The sequence below is a fragment of the Cetorhinus maximus genome, chromosome 4 (assembly GCF_964194155.1).
Source record: "Cetorhinus maximus chromosome 4, sCetMax3.hap1.1, whole genome shotgun sequence".
In the NCBI taxonomy this organism is placed as follows: Eukaryota; Metazoa; Chordata; class Chondrichthyes; order Lamniformes; family Cetorhinidae; genus Cetorhinus; species Cetorhinus maximus.
Genome location: NC_135882.1, coordinates 2,392,982 through 2,414,451, shown reverse-complemented (window position 1 = coordinate 2,414,451; position 21,470 = coordinate 2,392,982). Strand labels below are relative to the sequence as shown.

Below are 21,470 nucleotides of genomic sequence, written 5' to 3'. Positions count from 1 at the left end.
TAAGTGCAGATGCACATTCAAACTTCCTTCTAGACACATGGCTATGTGCATTAAAAAGGTTTTTGATGGCCCTGCACTGCAAAAGTGCTTTGACTTTCACTTCTTAGTGTATGAAGTGTTCCAAAGGACTGAACAAAGGCATTCACTTGTGAGAATGTGGAGGTATCTGCAAAGCATCAATTATTACAATCTCAACCATTTGACTTCTGGCAGATTAGCAGCTGCTGAGAAATAGATTCTGTAACATAACAAGGAGGTCTCCCATATTTGGAAAGTTATTTTGCTGTATAATTGCTAAAGCATTTCAACCAGCTTGTCAGAGAGCTTTCAATGAAAAACTGAGCTTCAAATAGGAATAGTGCATGAATCACATGGATGCAGCAAATCCCAGCATTCTATCACTCCAATGGCTATAACTGATAGTCTATATGTCTGGATTTAAAGAGCAGTGTCCACTGCAAATAAAATGGGAACTAGGCTGATGTACTTTCATCAATAGCACCTTTCAAATCCATGACCTCGACCACCTAGGTCAGGGCAGCAAGCACAAGGGAACACCACGACCTACAAGTTCCCCTCCAAGTCTTCCACCATCCTGACTTGGAAACATTTTGTTCCTTCATCATCCTTGGGTCAAAATCCTGGAGCTCCCTCCCTAACATCACCGTGGTATCTATAGGACACAGACTGCAGCGGTTCACCACCACCTTCTCATGGGCCTTTCTAGTGATGCCTTTGAACGGATAAAAAAAATTCTCTCCTGCAACTGTTATACTATAGAATCACAGAAATGTAAGGCACAGAAAGAGACCATTTGATCCATCATGTCCATGCCAGCCAAAAAGCTATCGAGCTTAATCCCACTTTCTAGCTCTTGATCCATTGTCCTTTAGGTTACGACACTTGAAGTGCATATGCAAATACTTTCAAATGTGACGCCCTTTACCACTCTTTCTGACAACAATGAGAAAGGGGATGGGAAATACAGGACTGAAGGTGTTGTGTCTGAATGCACGCAGTATACGAAATAAGGTAAATGACCTTGTGGCGCAGATTGAAATTGGCAGGTATGATGTGGTGGGCATCGCGGAGACATGGCTGCAAGGGGATCAGGACTGGGAGCTAAATATACAAGGATGTACATCCTATCGAAAAGATAGGCAGGTTGGCAGAGTGGGTGGGGTTGCTTTGTTAGTAAGAAATGAAACTAAATTGATAGCAAGAAACGATGTAGGGTCAGATGATGTAGAATCTGTGTGGATAAAATTGAGGAACCGCAAAGGTAAAAAAACCATAATGGGAGTTATGTACAGGCCTCCGAACAGTATGTGGGGCACAAGATACACCAGGAGATAGAAATGGCGTGTAAGAAAGGCAAGGTTATAGTGATCATGGGGATTTCAATATGCAGGTAGACTGGGAAAATCAGGTTGGTAGTTGATCCCAAGAAAAGGAATTTGTAGAATGTCTGCGAGATGGCTTTTTGGAGCAGCTTGTGGTGCAGCCCACTAGGGAACAGGCAATTCTAGATTTAGTGATGTGTAATGAGGCAGATTTGATAAGGGAGTTCAAGGTGAAGGAACCCTTAGAAGGAAGAGACCATAATATGATAGAATTTACTCTGCAATTTGAGAGGAAAAAGCTGGAATCAGATGTAACGGTATTACAGTTGAATAAAGGTAACTACAGAGGCATGAGGGAGGAGCTGGCCAGAATTGACTGGAAGATGAGCCTAGCAGGAAAGACAGTGGAACAGCAATGGCAGGAGTTTCTGGGAGTATTTTGGGAGACACAGCAAAAATTCATCCCTAGGAAGAAGCAGCATACTAAAGGGAGGACGAGGCAACCATGGCTGACAAGGGAAGTCAGGGACAGCATAAAAGCTAAAGAGAAAGCATACAATGTGGCGAAGAGCGGTGGGAAACCAGGGGATTGGGAAGCCTACAAAGACCAACAGAGGACAACTAAAAAAGAAATAAGGAGGGAGAAGATTAAATATGAGGGTAAACTAGCCAGTAATATAAAAGATGATTGCAAGAGTTTTTTTTAGATATATAAAGGGTAAGAGAAGTGGACATTGGGCCGCTGGAAAATGACGCTGGAGAAGTAGTAGTGGGGAACAAAGAAATGGCGGAGGAACTGAATAGGTACTTTGCGCCAGTCTTCACGGTGGAAGACACGAGTAACATCCCCAAAATTCAAGAGAGTCGGGGGGCAGAGGTGAGTATGGTGGCCATTACCAAGGAGAAGGTGCTAGGAAAACTGAAAGGTCTGAAGGTGGATAAATCACCTGGACCAGATGGATTACGCCCCAGAGTTCTGAAGGAGATAGCTGAAGAGATAGTGGAGGCGTTAGTGGTGATCTTTCAGGAACCACTGGAGTCAGGGAGGATCCCAGAGGACTGGAAAATCGCTAATGTAACCCCCCTGTTTAAGAAGGTAGTGAGGCAAAAGACAGGAAATTACAGGCCGATTAGCCTGACCTCGGCCGTTGGTAAGATTTTAGAGTCCATTATTAAGGATGAGATTTCAGAATACTTGGAATTGCATGGTAAAATAGGGCAAAGTCAGCATGGTTTCATCAAGGGGAGGTCATGCCTGACAAATCTGTTAGAATTCTTTGAGGAGGTAATGAATAGGTTAGACAAAGGAGAGCCAACGGATGTTATCTACTTGGACTTCCAGAAGGCCTTTGACAAGGTGCCGCACAGGAGGCTGCTCAGTAAGATAAGAGCCCATGGTGTTAGAGGCAAGGTACTAGCATGGATAGAAGATTGGCTGTCTGGCAGGAGGCAGAGAGTGGGGATAAGGGGGTCCTTCTCAGGATGGCGACCGGTGACTAGTGGAGTTCCGCAGGGGTCAGTGTTGGGACCACAACTTTTCACTTTATACATTAATGATCTAGATGAAGGAACTGAGGGCATTCTGGCTAAGTTTGCAGATGATACAAAGATAGGTGGAGGGACAGGTAGTATTGAGGAGGCGGGGAGGCTGCAGAAGGATTTAGACAGGTTAGGAGAATGGGCAAAGAAGTGGCAGATGGAATAGAACGTGGAGAAGTGTGAGGTCATGCACTTTGGTAGGAAGAATAGAGGCATAGACTATTTTCTAAATGGGGAGAGAATTCAGAAATCTGGAGTGCAAAGGGACTTGGGAGTCCTAGTCCAGGATTTTCTTAAGGTTAACTTGCAGGTTGAGTCAGTAGTTCGGAAGGCAAATGCAATGTTGGCATTTATTTCGAGAGGACAAGAGTATAAAAGCAGGGATGTGCTGCTGAGGCATTATAAGGCTCTGGTCAGACCACATTTAGAATATTGTGAGCAATTTTGGGCCCCGTATCTCAGGAAGGATGTGTTGGCCCTGGAGAGGGTCCAGAGGAGGTTCACAAGAACGATCCCAGGAATGAAAGGGTTAACATATGAGGAACGTTTGAGGAATCTGGGTCTATACTCGATGGAGTTTAGAAGGATGAGGGGGGATCTGATTGAAACTTACAGAATACTGAAAGGCCTGGATAGAGTGGACGTGGGGAAGATGTTTCCATTAGTAGGAGAGACTAGGACCCGAGGGCACAGCCTCAGAGTAAAGGGAAGGCCTTTCAGAACAGAGATGAGGAGAAACTTCTTTCGCCAGAGAGTGATGAATCTATGGAATTCATTGTCACAGAAGGCTGTGGAGACCAGGGTCATTGAGTGTATTTAAGACTGAGACAGATAGGTTCTTGATTGGTAAGGGGATCAAAGGTTACAGGGAGAAGGCGGGAGAATGGGGTTGAGAAACTTATCAGCCATGATTGAATGGTGGAGCAGACTCGATGGGCCGAATGGCCTAATTTCTGCTCCTATGTCTTATGGTCTTATGGTATGTTAGACTCCCGACACACTGGGTGAAAAAATTTCGACTTGAATTAAACTGAACATTCATTCGTACATCCACATGGATCACATTATCTCCATAATCCTGCAATTTTCAGGCCAACCCAAATAGCCTAGTGCTGATGCAAAGCCAGCATGAAGAGCCTGCACTGCGCAAACTGTGGCTAAATTTAAACAATGGTACTTCCATCTTAAAATTTCTGAATTCTTACCTACAAGAGACTAGTGGAAGTGGGTTTGCTGGTTTGACAAATGCATATATCTTTAAATAGAATTTCTGCATTCAGTAATGGAAAAATCAGCAGGGAACAAAGTTTTTTGCCAAAGTTATGTTTGCTTAACATTCTCCACGTGTCTTCACCACAAATACCACTTCCTCTGGACAAAAATTCCAATGGGAAGTTTCCTGTTGAATCCTTGTAAGCTGGCTCACTTTATAACAATTTTATAGAAGTGATCATCATTTATTGTGTCCCAATATTCTTCTACATTTTGTGCCATTTATGTTTCATAAACATAGCAGTATACATTAATGTATTAGCCCTAAATAAGCTGAGATTTTCATAAGGTTGAGTTTGAACCCTAAAGTATATTGGGTGTAATAAAATGCTTCCACAGACAAGGGTCACGGATCACATTTCCAAATTGACAAATTGTTGGTATTTATCTGGCCAGAATTTGAGCCAGGATTTGTGGTGGTCAGGAAAATTACTAAAAAGCCTCACTCTTACATCAGTCAGTTGCAAACAAGTTTTCTACTCTTCACGGAAAGAATTGTTTTTGTATATAGTAAACTGAAGGAACGTTTTAATCTGATGTAATTTCAATATGCTAGAAAGCATATCATTGTTACAACCTGGAATTTAGCACCAGTAAGGCCCATGACAAAAAATGTGTAACTGAGGCAAATTGTAAGGGAATGAGATGAATTGCAATAAATTAACTGGCAAATGCATCTGATGATTATCACATAGAAAAACAGAATATGCTTCCAACTATTGATGCTGAATGCACAAAATACACATACATCTGAGGGCAGCAAAAATATAAATTAGTAATCACCAAAATGGATTCAGAAGGTAATTAAAGTATAAATTGAGGAAAAATACAGACCTTAATGAGAAAGGATGCCAAACTTTGAGTTATACAAAAATAGCTTTACCAGAAATATTCAAATTAGCATTCTGGTCTTCTGATGGAAATAGAATACTGCCGTGTGGGGCCATCTGCTTAGTTGAACTTATTCGGGGCTGACATTTCAGAGGAGGCATAACAAAAAATACCAAATAAAAAATACCTGGAAAAACTCAGCAGGTCTGGCAGCATTGGCGGAGAAGAGTTGACATTTCGAGTCCTCATGACCCTTCAACAGAACAGACTCTACTCTTCTCCGCCGATGCTGCCAGACCTGCTGAGTTTTTCCAGATATTTTTTATTTTTTGTTTTGGATTTCCAGCATCCGCAGTTTTTTGTTTTTATTTCAGAGTAGGCATGGCTGACCACACCAGCTTAATAAATGGACTCCCGTAGGTATTGGTTCAAGTATCACTGCACATGCCTGACCTGTCTGTAACCAAATTGTGGCTATTCATACCCACAGAAAACTTCATCATTGCTACTGGCTTTCTACCCTGGTAACCACACTCATGAACAGTATGAACCTTATGGTGCAGTGTTGCCTGAAATCATGTCTTCAATCAAGTACCAAGATTTTGTCCTTCACCTCCCGCTTTCAAAACTGTGTTCCTCATGAACCATCCATAACTAGCTATAGTCCATGAGGGGCTGCAGACATCTCCCTGTTCAATGCAATTTGGTGTGCTGCTGTCATTCTTCCCTCCATGCAGTTTCTGTTCTTGTCCACCCATTGAGTCCTACTCCAACCTGACCTGTTCTTTCCTGATGTTTCACCTTCTATTGTCGCAATCACCAGATACTCACCCTGCCTTTCCCAGTGGTCATACTCTCAGCTTCCGCTTCTTCACTCTATCTAAAAGCCCATGAGATGCTGAGGTTCCAATTTTCCTGTGGAAAAATATTGGTTCTTCAGTGTCCAACCAATTCGAAGGACCCCTCGAAGAGCCAGATTTCAAAAGCTGTCATCCTCTTCTCACCAGCCTTGAGGGCCAACTTTCACACCCATACAGCGCAATGTTCCAGCAGGGATTTTTAACTTGCTCTTTCAAGTGTTGGCTGATGTTAGGTACCCTCCATACTTCACTCAGCTAACAAGTTGTAGTGTGGCCTGTTGCTAGTGTTGTCTTGATTTCAGTGCTGCTAGTCCCATTTAGGGTCACTTTCAATCCCAGAAATTGAACTACATTTACAGACTGAATTGGTCACACTGCTCTCATCATGAATTGTCATCTCAACCCTAGCTTCAGTCTCAACTTTCTCAGCTCTTCAGCTGAGATCTTCAGCCCCTCATGGACTATAGCTAGTCATGGATGGTTCATGAGGAACACAAGAATTTTGCAAGTGGGAGGTGAAGGACAAAATCTTGGTACTTGATTGAAGACACAGTTTCCGGCAACACTGCACCAAAGGTTCATACTGTTCATGAGTGTGATTACCAGGGTAGAAAGCCAGTAGCAATGAAGTTTTCTGTGGGTATGAATAGCCACAATTTGGTTACAGACAGGTCAGGCATGTGCAGTGATGCTTGAACCAATACCTATGGGAGTCCATTTATTTAGCTGGTGTGGTCAGCCATGTCTACTCTGAAATGTCAGCCCCAAATAAGGGATAGTTCTTGCTTGTCTTTGCCATTAAGGCAAAGGTTTCATTACAGCCTTGATTCAAACATGGACAAAAGAGCTGAATTCCCGAAGTGAGGTGAGAGTGACTGTCCTTGACATCAAGGCAACATTTGACCGAGTGTGGCATCAAGGAGCCCTAGCAAAACTGGAGTCAATGGGAATCAGAGGGAAAACTCTCCGCTGGTTGGAGTCATACCTAGCACAAAGAAAGATGGTTGAGGTTGTTGGAGGTCAATCATCTCAGCTCCAGGACATCACTGCAGGAGTTCCTCAGGGTAGTGTCCTCAGCCCAACCATCTTCAGCTGCTTCATTAATGACATTCCTTCCATCATAAGGCCAGAAGTGGGCGTGTATGCTGATGATTACACAAATCTTCAGCACTATTTGCAATTCCTCAGATGCTGAAGCAGTGCATGTCCAAAAGCAGCAAGACCTGGACAATATCCAGGTTTGGGCTGACAAGTGGCAAGTAACATTTGCGCCACACAAGTGTCAGGCAATGACCATCTCCAACAGGAGAGAATCCAACTATCTCCCTTTGATGTTCAATGGTATTATCATCACTGAATCCCCCACTATCAACATTCTGGAGGTTACCATAGACCAGAAACTGAACTGGACCAGTCATATAAATACCGTAGCTACAAGAGCAGATCAGAGGCTAGGAGTCCTGCGACGAGTAATTCACCTCCTGACTCCCCAAAGTCTGTCCACCATCTACAAGGCACAAGTCAGGAGTGTGATGGAATACTCCCCACTTCCCTGGATGAGTGCAGCTCCCACAACACTCAAGAAGCTTGACACCGTCCAGGACAAAGCAGCCCGCTTGAATGGCTCACATCCAGAAACATTCACTCTCTCCACCACCAAAGCACAGTAGCAGCAGTCTGTACTACCTAATAGATGCACTGCAGGAATTCACTATGGCTCCTGCAACAGCACCTTCCAAATCCATGACCACTACCATCTAGAAGGACAAGGGCAGCAGATGGGAACACCACCACCTGGAAGTTCCCCTCCAAGTCATTCACCATCCTCACTTGGAAATATATCGCCGTTCCTTCATTGTCACCGGTTCCAAATCCTCGAACTCCCTTCCTAACAGCACTGTGGGTGTACCTACACCACATGGACTGCAGTGGCTCAAGGAGGCAGCTCAAGGGCAATTAGGGATGGGTAATAAACGCTGGCTCAGCCAGCGAAGCCCACATCCTGTGAATGAATTTTTAAAAAAAAGAGCAGTGCCATCAGCATATATGTTCCAGATGTTGTGGCTACCAATATTGGCCCCCAAGATGTGCTGGAAGAGGAGAACTGGTGTCTCTCATGACCTTTTCTTTATGAAAATGAATAGTACTGGTGAAATTAGACATTGTCTGACTCCTTTGCCAAAACTGAATGGCTCTGTCTTGTCTCCCAAGTCCTCATGATAATCTTGTAAAAAAACACTGGTTCGACCTCAACTGTGTCTAGTTCTGGACACCACACTTTAGGAAGAATATGAAGGCATTACAGTGGGCACAGAAAAGATTCACAAGAATGGTGAGGAGCTTCAGTTCCATAGATAAATTGGAGAAGCAGTTCAAAGTGTAGAGTCAAGACAGGAGAGCAAAATAGTAATATGAGAAATGAGGGTCAGAGAATGGCAGGAAGAGACAGAGAGAAAAAAACCTAAGAATGCATCAACAGTCAAGACTAGATGTTACAAAGGTAACAAAAAGAAAAAACTGAAGGCTCTCTATCTGAATGCTCATAGCATTCATAAAGTAAATGAATTGATGGCCCGCAGTGAAGTAAATAAATATGATCTAATAGCAATTAAGGAGGCATGGCTGCAGGATGAAGAAGATTGGGTTCTTAATATTGAAGGGTACATGACATTCAAAAAGAATAGGATTCTAGGTAAAGGTGGAAGGGTAGCACTGTTAATCAAAGAGGGTATTGGTGCAATAGTTAGAGATGACCTTGGTTCAGATCATCAGGATGTAGAATTGGTTTGGATGGAGATGAGGAAGAGAAGGGAGGAAAAGTCATTAATGGGAGTGGTCTACAGGGGGTCATTAATGGGAGTGGTCTACAGGCCCCCTAACAGTAGCCAGCGTAGAACAAAGTATTCAAGAGAAAATATTGTGCACTTGTGATAAAGGGACGGCAATAATCGTGGGCGATTTTAATCTAAACAAACTGGAAAAATCAGATTGGCAGTAGTAGCCTGGATGAGGAGTTTTTAAGAATGCTTTCGAGATAGTTTCTTAGAGCAGCATGTTTTAGAGAGGTTATATTAGACTTGGTATTGTGTTACGTGACAGGATTAATTAATGACCTCAGAGTAAAGGCACCCCTAGGTAGCAGCGATGACAATATGACTGAATTTCACATCCAGTTTGAAAGGAAGATGACTAGTAACTTAAATTTCAATAAGGGCAACTATGTGGGGATGAAAGCTGAGCTAGTTGAAGTGAACTGGGAAACTAGGCTAGAGGATAGATCAATAGAGAAGCAGTGGCGGACATTTAAGGGGGTATTTCAGAGTATTCAGAATAAGTACATTCCTACGTTAAAGGAAAATTCAAAGGGGAGCACCCACCATCCGTGGCTAACTAAAGGTGTTAAGGAAGGCATCAAACATAAGGAAAAAGCGCACAACTCCGCAAAAATGAGTGGCAGGACAGATGATTGGACAGAATATAAAGAACAGCAGAGAATGAGTAAAAGGTTAATCAGGACAAAGAAAGAGTATGAGGGGAAACTAGCTGGAAATGTAAAAATGGATAACGAGTTTCTACAGGTATTTAAAAAGGAAAAGAGTAGGTAAAGTGAGTGTTGGTGCTCCAGAGAGTGACAGTGGGGAGTTAATAGTAGATAAGGAAATAGCGGAAGAAATGAACAAATATTTTGCTTCTGTGTTCACTATAGAGGATACAAAAAACATTCCAGTAATAGCTGCAAATCAGGAGGTGAATGGGAGAAAGGAGCTTGGTAAAACTGAAACCCCCGAGGGAAACAGTACTGAGCAAATATGATGGAATGGAGCTGCAGGTTGACTACATCCTAGGGTCTTAAAAGAGGTGGCTAATGAGGTAGTTGATGCACTGGAGTTAATTTTCCAAAATTTGCTAGATTTTGGAAAGGTTCCATCAGATTGGAAAGTAGCAAATATAACCCCTCTATTCAAGAAGGGAGGGAGGCAGAAAACAGAAAACTATAGACTAGTTAGCTTGACATCCGTCATGGGGAAGTTATTAGAATTGATCATTAAGGAGGTTATAGCTGGTCACATAGAAGAGCTCAAGGCAATTCGAAAGAGTCAGCATAGTTTTGTGAAAGGAAAATCAGGTTTAACCAATTGACTGGAGTTTTTTGAAGGAGTAACATGTGCAATGGATAAAGGGGAGCCTGTAGACATATTGTACTTGGATTTCCAGAAGGCATTTGATAAGGTGCCACATCAAAGATTATTACAGAAAATAAAAGCTCAGTCTAGTGGGTAGCAGATTAGCATGGATAGAAGATTGGCTGGCTGGCAGAAAGCAGAGGGTCTTTTTCTGATTGGCAGGATGTGACGAGTGGTATCCCACAGGGGTCTGTGCTGAGGCCTCAACTTTTTACGATTTAGGTCAATGGCTTAGATGATGGGAGTGAAGTCATGGTAGCTAAATTTGCAGATGACACAAAGATAGGTAGGAAAATATGTTGTAAAGAGGACATGAAGAGGTTGCAGATGGATATAGACAGGTTGAGTGAGTGGGCAAAGACCTGGCAAATGGAGTTTAATGTGGGGAAATTGTGAAGTTGTTCACTTTGGCAGGAACAACAAAAAAGTATTACTTAAATGGAGAACGGCTGCATAATTCTGAGGTGCAGAGGGATCTAGGTGTTCTAGTACATGAGTCACAAAAAGTTAGTATGCAGGTACAGCAAGTAACTAAGGCGGCGATTAGAATGCTATCCTTTATTACGAGGTGGTTTGAACATAAAAGTAAGGATGCTATACTTCAGTTATACAAGGCACTGGTGAGACCGCACCTTGAATACTGTGTACAGTTTTGGTCTCCTTATTTAAGGAAGGATGTAAATGCATTGGAGGCAGGTCAAAGGGAGTTTTACTAGGTTGATACCTGGAATGAGTGGCTTGTCTTATGAGTAAAGGTTGGACAGACTGGGCTTGTTTCCACTGGAGTTTAGAAGAGTGAGGGCTGATTTTATTGAAGTATACAAGACCCTAAATGGCCTTGACATGGTGGATACCGAAAGGATGTTTCCTCTTGTGGGTAAATCCATAACTAGGGAGCACTGTTTTAAAATTAGAGGTCACCCTTTTAGGACAGAGAAGAGAAATTCGCTGAGGGTTGTGCGACTTTGGAATTCTCTGCCTCAGAAGGTGGTGGAGGCGGGATCACTGAATACTTTTTCAGGCAGAGGTAGGTAGATTCTTGTTAAGCAAGAGAATCAAAGGTTATCAGGATTAGATGGGAATGTGGAAATCAAAACACAAGATGATCAGCCATGATCTTATCGAATGGCAAAGCAGGCTTGAGGGGCCGAATGGTCTACTCCTGTTCCCATTTCTTATGGTCTTATGTAAGCTGAGGCTGTTTTCCTTGAGAAGACAAGGTTGAGAGGAGATTTGATAGAGGTATTCAAAATCTCATGGGGGGTCTAGACAGGATAGATAGGAAGAAACTGTTCCCAGTGTGGAAGGGTCAAGAAGCAGAGGAAACAGATTTAAGGTGACTGAGAAGCAACAGTGACATGAGGAAAAACATATTTTTTAAGCAGCGAGTGGTATTTAGGATCTGGAAGTCACTGCCTGAGAATGTGATGGAGGTTGATTCAACTGTGGCTTTCAAAAGAGAATTGGATCATTATCTGAAGGATAAATTTGCAGGGCTATTGTTAAAAGGCAGGGGGAATGGCACTAGATGAGCTGCCCTCGTAGAGAGCTAGTATGGACACGATGGGCCGAATGACCGCCTTCCATACTGTAACCATGCTATGTTTCTATCAACTCCATGTTATCTTAAGTGGTCAACATCAGACACAATGTTACCCTGTCTACTTGGGCATCCATTATCAACCACTAACCTACAAAAACAATCTACTGAAAACTACTGAGAAAGGCGAGATCAGAAATAACCTAGTCACTGAACTTGCCAATTCTATCTGGGGAGCTAAGGCCTCCACTTTACAGCTTCTGTTCTTGCATTGTGTGGCTTGAAGTAGAATATTGCACTCCCATTTGCTTTCACCCACTGCACACTTAACTGGTGGATCTTAAACTTCCTATTATATGTCACAGGGTGCCCTACTCCTCATTCATAGTGATCAGCAATATAGCTGCTCTGTATCTTTTCAATCTAGTGCAACAGCAAAACTGATTAACAGATTTGGTTAAAAAGTCATGTTTCCAGTTAATTCTGGCTTGCTTCCTCTTCCAACCATGTAGCTTTATTTTGGGCACTTATGTCACACATCTGTCATTCCACTGACCTTTTTCTCAGCAATTTGGTAACCTTCTGACATAGGTTAGAAATTGGTTTGGGTAGGGGAGGATGGGAGACGATAAAGTAAGGATAACAGACATTTACTTCAATTGGCAGGTTGTGACCAGGGGATTTTTAGTGGAGCCTCTGCTATTCACCATGATTCAGATGAAGGAAGAGAGTGCCATCAACAACCTTGGTTCTAAGTCAGGTGGCACAGCAAGTAACAGATGGGAGCAGAAAGTTTCAAAAGGGCATTGACAAATTAAGAGAAAGCTACTTAAATTATCAAGACTGGAAGGAATCGTAAACATTATCTATGTAATTAAGAGCCTTGTGTATAACATGTCACATGTAGACTAGTATCTTGAATGTATCTGTAGCAGAAAAAAACTAATCAATTATATACTCAGTATAATGGCTGACTCTTGTTTTTGCCAGCAGTTATATTCATTCGATGAATGAAAATGTTTACAAGACAACTCGAGCTGAGCTGGCTGTTGTTAACATGATTGAAGGCAGCTCAGTGCTAAGTACTGCAGACTGGCACTGCCAAGTCTGGCTACCACAAAAATCAGCAATTGTCCCTAGATAAAGATGTTTTGTTTATTCTTAGAGGGATCTTATCCATCACAATATTTCACTTCATCAGAAACCAACTGCATGAGCAATTATCATTTGATGAAATCCTAAAACTATATGCCAGCATCCATAAAGAACAGTCTTCCAGAGACTGTTTCCCCATCTGATGTGTCAGTCACGGCTTGGTTGGTAGCTCTCTCACCTCTGAGTCACAAGTCTCCGGATTCAAATCACACTCCAAGACTTCAGCACAAAAATCAAGGCCGACACTCCAGTACAGTACTGAGGAAGCACTGCACAGAGGTATCATCTTTCAGCTGAGACATTAAACAGAGGCTCCATCTGCCCTCTTCGGCAGCTGCAAAAGATCCTACGGCAATATTTCAAAGAGATGCAGAGGAGTCATTCCCCCAGTGTCTTGGCCAGTATTTATCCCTCAAGCAACACCACTAAAAGAGATTAATCTGGTCATTATCTGTTGTTTGTGGGAGCATGCTGTGCACAACTTGGCTGTCACTTTACAACAGTCACTACGCTTCAAAAGGGCTTAACTGGCTGGAAGGTGCTTTTGAGACACCCGGTGATTGTGAAAGAGACTAGAGAAAAGGATATCATTTCCTTTTTTCTTCTGTTGCTGTTCTTTATACCTCTCTCAATCATCTGGATTGCTCTGGGCTTTTATATGCTCTTCCTTCAGTACTACTGCTCATGTCTTCTATCAGCTGTGACTGTTTCATTTAGTTAGAGCTCTTTGCCCTAAGTGGTATACATTGATCTTGTAATATGCCAAATTGTTTTTTTTGAACATTTGCCACTGTTCATCTGTATCTTTACCAAATAACTATTTTGACAAGTTTTCTTTTGTCAGTCTCTTTCTGACTCAAGTCAAGCAAAATCTAGAACCTTAGTAGCTTAATGAGTCTTGGTAGCTTGAGTTCCCATGTGAGCAATTTGCACAACGTGAACAGCATAGAGGAGTTCTCTGATCAAGGTGCACTGTATTTCTGTCTTCACTTTCAGTCTGGATAGATTGTACAGCATGCTCTCTGACCTAGTCTGCAGGTAAACTCCTTCCATATCTGCAGGGGTAATGGTCATGAGCATGGAGCTGATGAAAGCAAACAGAGCAGGGGTTAGGGATGCAGCCCTGTTTCACTCCATTCTTCACTCAAACGGTCAGAAGTGGAGTCGTCAAACTGTAAAATACAATGCATGCTGTCACAAAAGGAACAGATGAGGCCAAGCTTTGGTGAACAGCCAATTTCCCCCAAAATCTTGGAGTCCTGCCCTGCTGACAGCATTGAATACTTTAGTCAGATCTATATAAGTAAGATAAAGAGGTGTAGCCTGCTCCCTACAGTTCTCTTGTAGCTGGTGTATGGAGATCACATCCATTGTACATCTGTGCTTTTGCATATACTTGGTCTGCAAGTAGATGGAGATTTTTTTAAGCATGACCCTAGTGAAGGCCTTTCTCAGTGATGCTGAGGAGTGGGAGATGATCCTCATGGATTGTCTGTCCCATGCCAGTAGCTTGTTCTCCCTGACTGTAAGCATTAAGAAAACCATAGATATGGGACAAGGTGTTGCATCTCCGCCCCTGATCACACTAAATAACACCCCACTGGAAGTGGTTAGCAAATTTCGCTATTGCGGATCCATGGTGATAGACAATCAGTCTCAAAGCAGAACAAGATACATGCATGCAGAAAGCAGCTACCAACTTTGGCTGATTCACAAAATGTGTACGGAGTAACATCAAGCTGATTCTCAGGATCAAGATGCTGGTTTGAGGCCTGTGTTCTCAGCACCTTGGGGCACAGCTGTGAAACATGGATGACTTACAGCTATCAAGGAATGCAGCTCAACTATTTTCATCTTGGCTGCTCGTGGCACATCCTGGGTAACTCGTGGAAGGACAACACCATGAATGCAGCAGTGTTCTCAAAGGCAAAGTCCAGCACTCAAAGCAGAGGCTGCTTCTACTACACTGGGCGTAGTCAGTAGATGGAAGATGGTCACATACCAAAGGACTTTGTTTGGTGAGGTAGCCAGAGCCAAGCAACCAGTAGGGCATCTGAAGCTCCGCTTCAAGTATGCTTCCAAGTGTGACATGAAGCCCCAAACAACTATTTTCGCACTAGCTAGCTGATGATAGAAGAAATGGCGACATCACCTGAGGGCTGATGTGAGCCACCGTGACCATCAGTGGCTACAGCAGCTTGGCAACAGACAGCAACGTGGAAAATAACCCACCACAACACTAGATAACTGCTTCAAATGCAGCTTTTGAGACAGAACCTGCTTCTCTTGGATTGGTCTGTTCAGCTATCAACAAAAATGCACCATATGAAGGCATCCCAACACCAACAGATTTGATTTGCTTTATGTCCATCTTCTTACGCAGATGAAAGGATGCCGATGAATAACTGTTAAGTTTGTCCTTTTCAAACTCTATATTGGGCTTGATCATATGACTATTGCTCGGTCAATGCTCCCTTGGTGTTGGATTTTTAACTAAGTCTGGCTAAATGCTCGTTACTAAATCTAGTATGCCCTCTTGTTGGTGCTGAAATATAGTTCTCTGAAACAATATCTTGAACGCACTCAAGAAATTCACTACGTGACTCGAGCTAATCTGCTCTTCCTAATCTGTATAAAAATTCAAGATTCCTATTAAAACTTTTGTGACCAACCTCTATTAAATGAATTAATTCTGCCACTAATTGCTGCTATCCAGGAGGATTGTAGACAACTCCCACTGCAGTTTAAAGTCCTCTTCTTTTCAAAGTCAGAACTACACAAAGGGCAAACACTTGCAGTGCAAAAACTACAGGCAAAATGAAATTAGGATGAAAGTGCTTTCCTAAATTGGAGATAATCTATATGGCTGTTATGCATTTGGCATGTTTTAAAAAAATTTACCATCTTGCCAAGAAACAAAATTGCCAAGTCAAATGTAAATGTTCCTGGTTAAAGGGGGTATAGGTTTCAAAGGTTTTATTTAAAACAACCACATCCATTGAGCCTACGATTTATAGTAAAGGTTTTATTTTTAAACTCAAATGAAACCTCCACTGCCCACCAGTAACACCACAGGCATTTGAATAAACAATTACAATACAAATAAAATTAATCTTTTCTAGACCGATTTACGCCAGACAGAATACTGGTGTTAGCAGTCTGCACAATGAGGCAATGTCTGGCATGAAGCTTTGTCCCATGGAAACACTGGCAAACAAACAGGGAAGATGGATAATGGAAACCTTGCTTTATTGCTGCAGTGGCATGTATTTTGACAACATTGGAAATGTATTGGACAACAAGAAAATCAGGTAAAAGGTTACACTATAGCAAGGAATTTCAACATGAGTACAAAAACAAAATACCGTGGATGCTGGAAATCTTGAAATAAAAGTCACATCTGGCTGTGTGCTTACAAATAACAGACACCATTGTATTTAAATCACTCCTAATGTCCACTTGATCACAGTTCTCTCTCTTTGTTCTCTACCTCCACTCCCTGCACCTTTTCCCTGGCCCAGTATTTGCTGACAAAGTTACATCTCCAGACCTGCTGAAAAGGTCATCGACCTGAAACGTTATCTGTTTTTCCCTCCACGGCTGCAGTCTGACGAGGATTTCCAGCATTTTCTGCTTTGCTTCAGCATACTATCTAGTCCTGTCATTCATTTTGTCTTTACCACATCAAAGCCTAATGGGATTTAGATAAATTTAGAATTGTCTTGCATCAAATTCAGAAATGGATTTTGTCAGAGCAGCCCAACAGTTATGTAAACTTCACAATCTCAGTAAATATAAAACAGAAGTCTGACCACTTAATCGCCATGCATTACAATATACTAACACTTCAGCGATAATTCCTTAATGGATAATCAGATAGCACTTTAAAATTTATGTTTTCAACACCAAAATTCCACAATGCTGTAGCTTGTCATCTAATCTGCAGATTTTGTGTGGCTTCTTCAATTGCTGATAAACCGAAGTTTACAAAAAAGGCAACCAGCCATCAAACTGAAACAGTGATGGCTGCTCCATCCTTCAATGTCTGCCCTTCTGAAAATTAGATTTGTCTGTCACTGCAAATAAAATTGAAAGCTAAAAGTGCTTCAACCCTTGAAACATGTTTTAAATTGTGAAGATGAACAAGCAAACACGTAGTTTGCAGGCTGAGGACATACCATGACTGTTTTTTTGATCCTATGTGAAGGGCCTGGGTAGTCTGCTGAATACAAGTCTGTCAGAAACAAAGAGTTGATGAGCGTCGACTTTCCTAATCCTGATTCACCTGCAACAGAAACAGTTTCAGAAAGGTTTAGTATCAGATAACTCATGTTTACAAATGACTTGCATTGCCTAAAGGCTCTTGATCCTCATACCCCTTAAATCTTTAAAAGGAGCTCAATTAGAGCTGCTGGTTACATTTTGCCAGGTTTACATTCAAAGAATACATGGTCAAAATTTAACTGATTGTCCCAAAACAATTAGCAGAACAACAAAAGCTATCCTTTACTTTTCAAATGGATTAAAATTCCTAGTCAGTTTGAAAACATAAATCCTCCAAACATAGATTAAAAGCAAATCAATCGTTTGAACTAGCTTGTGGTTTAAAGCCTTCTCAGACCTCATGACACTGATTATCACTCATTTGCCGCCCTAATCTCGATGCTATTGGGGCAAATGGCTGAAAGGGAAGTGCCATTACTTCGCAAAGGGCCTTACCTCTCCTGTTCCTGATTTCAAAAGCCTAACAAAACTCATCTTTCCCACCACGTTTCTGGCTCTGCCACTCAGCTCCACTTAACCAATTATTTCTATGCAATGCCCACTTGAATTTACTCAATCTGTGAAGTGCTTTGGGATGCCTTTAATGATGCAAGTTGTTGTTGATTCAGGAGACTAGGAACAGAGCTGGGAAGGCAGAGGCAACATTCAGTAAGAAATAGTCCAATATCCTAAATATCTGCCTAACGTGAAGATCAAAATTCCTGGCAAACAAGAAAGCTCGGCCAACTATATGACTTCTGCCAAAGCCTCAATGGTTTAATTTATGTCTTACTTTGTTTAATTATCTTCAAACTAAAACACAGGAGATGAAACAATTGAGTTATTGTTATAATAAGTTCCTGGGATCATGACCACTTCACAGAAGACCTATAAACTCAACCATGAGTGTTAGTAGCATAACAGTGCCTGGAATTTATTTGGGAACATTAGTGGTGCAATGCAGAGAGTTGGAGCTGCAGTAATTAGATTTCCTCTCTTGATTTTACACATAGGAACAGACAGATGTTTCTGCAGCCGCACACACGTCACCAGGATGCTATGTTGCCTACCTGCTGCCAGGGTCAAGGATGTCACTGAGCGGCTGCAGGACATTCTGAGGGAGGACAGCGAACACCCAGAGGTCGTGGTCAATATCTGTACCAACGACATAGGTAAAAAGAGGGATGAGGTCCTGAAAACAGAATACAGGGAGCTAGGAAGTAAATTAAGAAGCAGACCTCAAAGGTAGTAATCTCAGGATTAGTCCCAGTGCCACGTCTCGTGAGATCAGGAATTGGAGAATAGACCAGATGAATGCGTGGCTGGAGAAATGGTGTAGGTGGGGGGGGGGGGGGGGGGGGGATTTGGATTCCTGAGGCATTGGGGCGGATTCTGGGGAAGATGGGACCTGTACAAGCTGGACGGGTTGCACCCCAGCAGGACCGGGACCAATATCCTCGCAGGGGTATTTGCTAGTACTTTGGGGGAGGGTTTAAACTGGAGTGGTAGGTGGATGGGAACCTGAGCAGGGAGACACGAGGGGGAAACAAAAATAGGAATGAAAGACAAAAGTACAAAGCAGGAGTGCAGCGAAGGTTCACCAGACTGGGATGGCAGGATTGTCATATGAGGAGAGATTGGGCTAACTAGGCTTGTATTCACTGTGGGGGGCGGGGGGAGAGAATCTCATTGAAACATATAATATTCTGACAGCGCTGGACAGGCTGGATGCAGGGATGATGTTTCCTCTGGCTGGTGGGGGTGGGGTGGTCTTGAGCAAGGAGTCACAGTCTCAGGATATGGGGCAGGCCAGTTGGATGAGGAGAAACTTCTTCACTCGGAGGGTGGTGACTCTATGGAATTCTCCAGGCCAAGTCGCTGAATATATTTAAGGAGGAAATAGATTGATTTCTGGACCCTAAAGGCATCAAGGGGCATCGAGAGCGAGAGCAAGGCATTACGATGGAGGGTCAGCCATGATCAAATTGAACGGCGGAGCAGGCTCGAGGGGCCAAATGACCAACACCTGCTCCTATTTTCTACGTTTCTATAGAAAGATCCCATCAGGAGGTCTTTGCTACGAACGTATAATAATTTTAATAATATTTTTCTGGTTTGTTGTAAAGTAGGTTTATTGGTGAGTGTAGATGGTTGTGTTTGATTTAATTACATTTGGAGTCAGGTAAACTGCAAGCTTGAAATTATCAAAAGAAGCTAGGTATAGAAATGTACTTGAAATGTTAATGAGTAAACATGGGTGCTGTCTTAGCATGTAAGGCGTGAAAGGAATTTGCATTTTTAGATCAGTGAAGGGATTGTTTGGATTTCAAAGATCTGTTTACAACTAGCCAGATAAGCAAAGGTAAGCAGTGTGTTTATTTTTCACAAAGGTTACTGATAATATTGACATCATTAAAGTTATATTATGGGAAAGGTACAGTTCCAAAGACATATGGAACAATGGAATTTGCATATTAAACAGAGTAACATATATAAAGGAGAATGAGTGAAAGGCTATGTTGGGGCCATGTAAGATCTAACAGGAGTGTGTGAAATAGCCTTGAAGAAGCCTCCAGCCATTTGTGTACAAGTCTATTGTGTCCAGTAACTAAAGTTGGGGAGAAGCCATTTGGAATTCCACTGTCAAGTGGGTACCATGTTAACTTGTTTTTTTAAATCTAAATTCTATTTTGGACTGTTGCCTTAAAGGGGGTGTATAACTGGGAGTCAGGTTAATTAGGGATTTTAAGATTTGTAGTATTAAGTAATTGTAGCCTTATGTATGTGCTTGAAATCTTTTATTTTGTTGATAAATATTTTAATTTTAAAAAAAATCTCTAAAGGTTTTGGTGGACTCACTACTTCTGAATTCAGTGCACACATCTCAAATACAAATGGCAAAACTGCTGTGAAAGCGTGGTGAAGTTTCCCTTGTGGATTTGGTCCGCCTGGCACACATTCGCCACGTCATAACAGTCTTGTGGTCCAGTGGTAGCGTCCCTAGTGCTGAGCTGCCTTCTTGAACCGCTGCAGTTCATGTGGTGTAGGTACACCCACAGTGCTGTTAGGGAGTTGCAGAATTTTGACCCAACAACAGTGAAGAAACTGCAATATAGTTCAAGACTAGATGGTGTGTGGCTTGGAGGAAAACTTGCAGGTGGTGGTGTTCCCACACATCTGCTGCCCTTGCCTATTAGGTGGCAGAGGCAGTGGGTTTGGAAGGTGTAGTTTAAGGAGCCTTGGTGAGTTCCTGCAGTGCATCTTGTAGACAGTACATACTGCTGCTACTGTGCGTCGGTGGTAGAGGGAGTGAATGTTAAGGTGATGGATGGGGCATCAATCAAGCACCCTGCAATCCTGATCGTATCAAGCTCCTCGAGTGTTGTTGGAGCTACATTCATCCAGGCAAGTGGAGAGTATTCCATCACACTGCCAACTTGCACCTTGTAGAAGGTGGACAGACTTTGGGGAGTCAGGTGAGTTACTTGCTGTAGAATTCCCAGCTTCTGACCTGCACTTGTAGCACAGTATTTATACTGTTAGTCCAGTTCAGTTTCTGGTCAATGGTAACCCCTGGGATGTTGATAGTGGGGGAGTAATGGTAATGTCACTGAATATCAGGAGGAGATGGTTATTTCTCTCTTGTTGGAGGTGGTCATTGCCTTGCATTTGTGTGGCATAAATGTCACTCAACAGTCTAAGCTGGAATGTAGTCCCGGTCTCGCTGTGTATTGGCATGGACTGCTTCAGTGTCTGAAGAGTTGCGATCTGAACACTCTGCAATCAGCAGCGCACTTATGACTTTATGATGGAAGGTCATTGATGAAGCAGTTGAAGATGGTTGGGCCTAAAACACTACCCTGAGGAACTCCTGCAGTGATGTCCCAGGACTGAGATAATTGACCTCCAACAATCACAACCACCTTCCTTTGTGCTAAGTATGACTGCAACCAGTGGAGAGATCCCCAAAACCGATACCCACCGACTTCAATTTTGCCTGGGCTCCTTGATGCCACACTCGATCAAATGCTGCTTTGATGTCAAGGACAGTCACTGTCACCGAGTTCAGCTCTTTTGTCTATGCTTAGACCAAAACCAGGTTATTGTCCTCTAAGTGCCACTTGATAACATTGTCAGAGACACCTACCATCAGTTTCTGACGATTGAGAATAGGCTGACAGGGCGGTAACTGGCTGGGTTGGATTTGTCCTGCATTTTGTGGACAGGACACATCTGGGTAATTTTCCAGATTATCAGGTCCATGCCAGTGTTGTAGCTGTACTGGAACAGCTTAGTTAGGAGCACAGTTAGTTCTGTAGCACATCTTCAGTACTAGTGTCAGGATGTTGTCAGGGCCCACACCCTTTGCAGTATTGGGTGCCTTCAGCCCTTTCTTGATATCACATTGAGTAAATTGAATTAGTGAATTCTGTGATGCTGGTGACTTCAGGGGGTCAAAATGGATCATCCACTTGGCATTGAA

The 21,470-nt window shown here is 42.6% G+C and overlaps 1 protein-coding gene across 4 annotated transcripts in view; it reads right to left on the bottom strand.

Annotated features, from left to right (window-relative positions):
• Positions 1 to 21,470, bottom strand: part of LOC144679440 (septin-7) — a 154,219-nt gene that overhangs the window by 69,139 nt on the left and 63,610 nt on the right. For all 4 annotated transcript variants that reach the window (XM_078539820.1, XM_078539819.1, XM_078539822.1 and 1 more), the window contains one exon: positions 16,903 to 17,009. In XM_078539820.1, the coding sequence (XP_078395946.1) occupies positions 16,903 to 17,009 (107 nt within the window). The remainder of the gene's footprint in view (positions 1 to 16,902; positions 17,010 to 21,470) is intronic.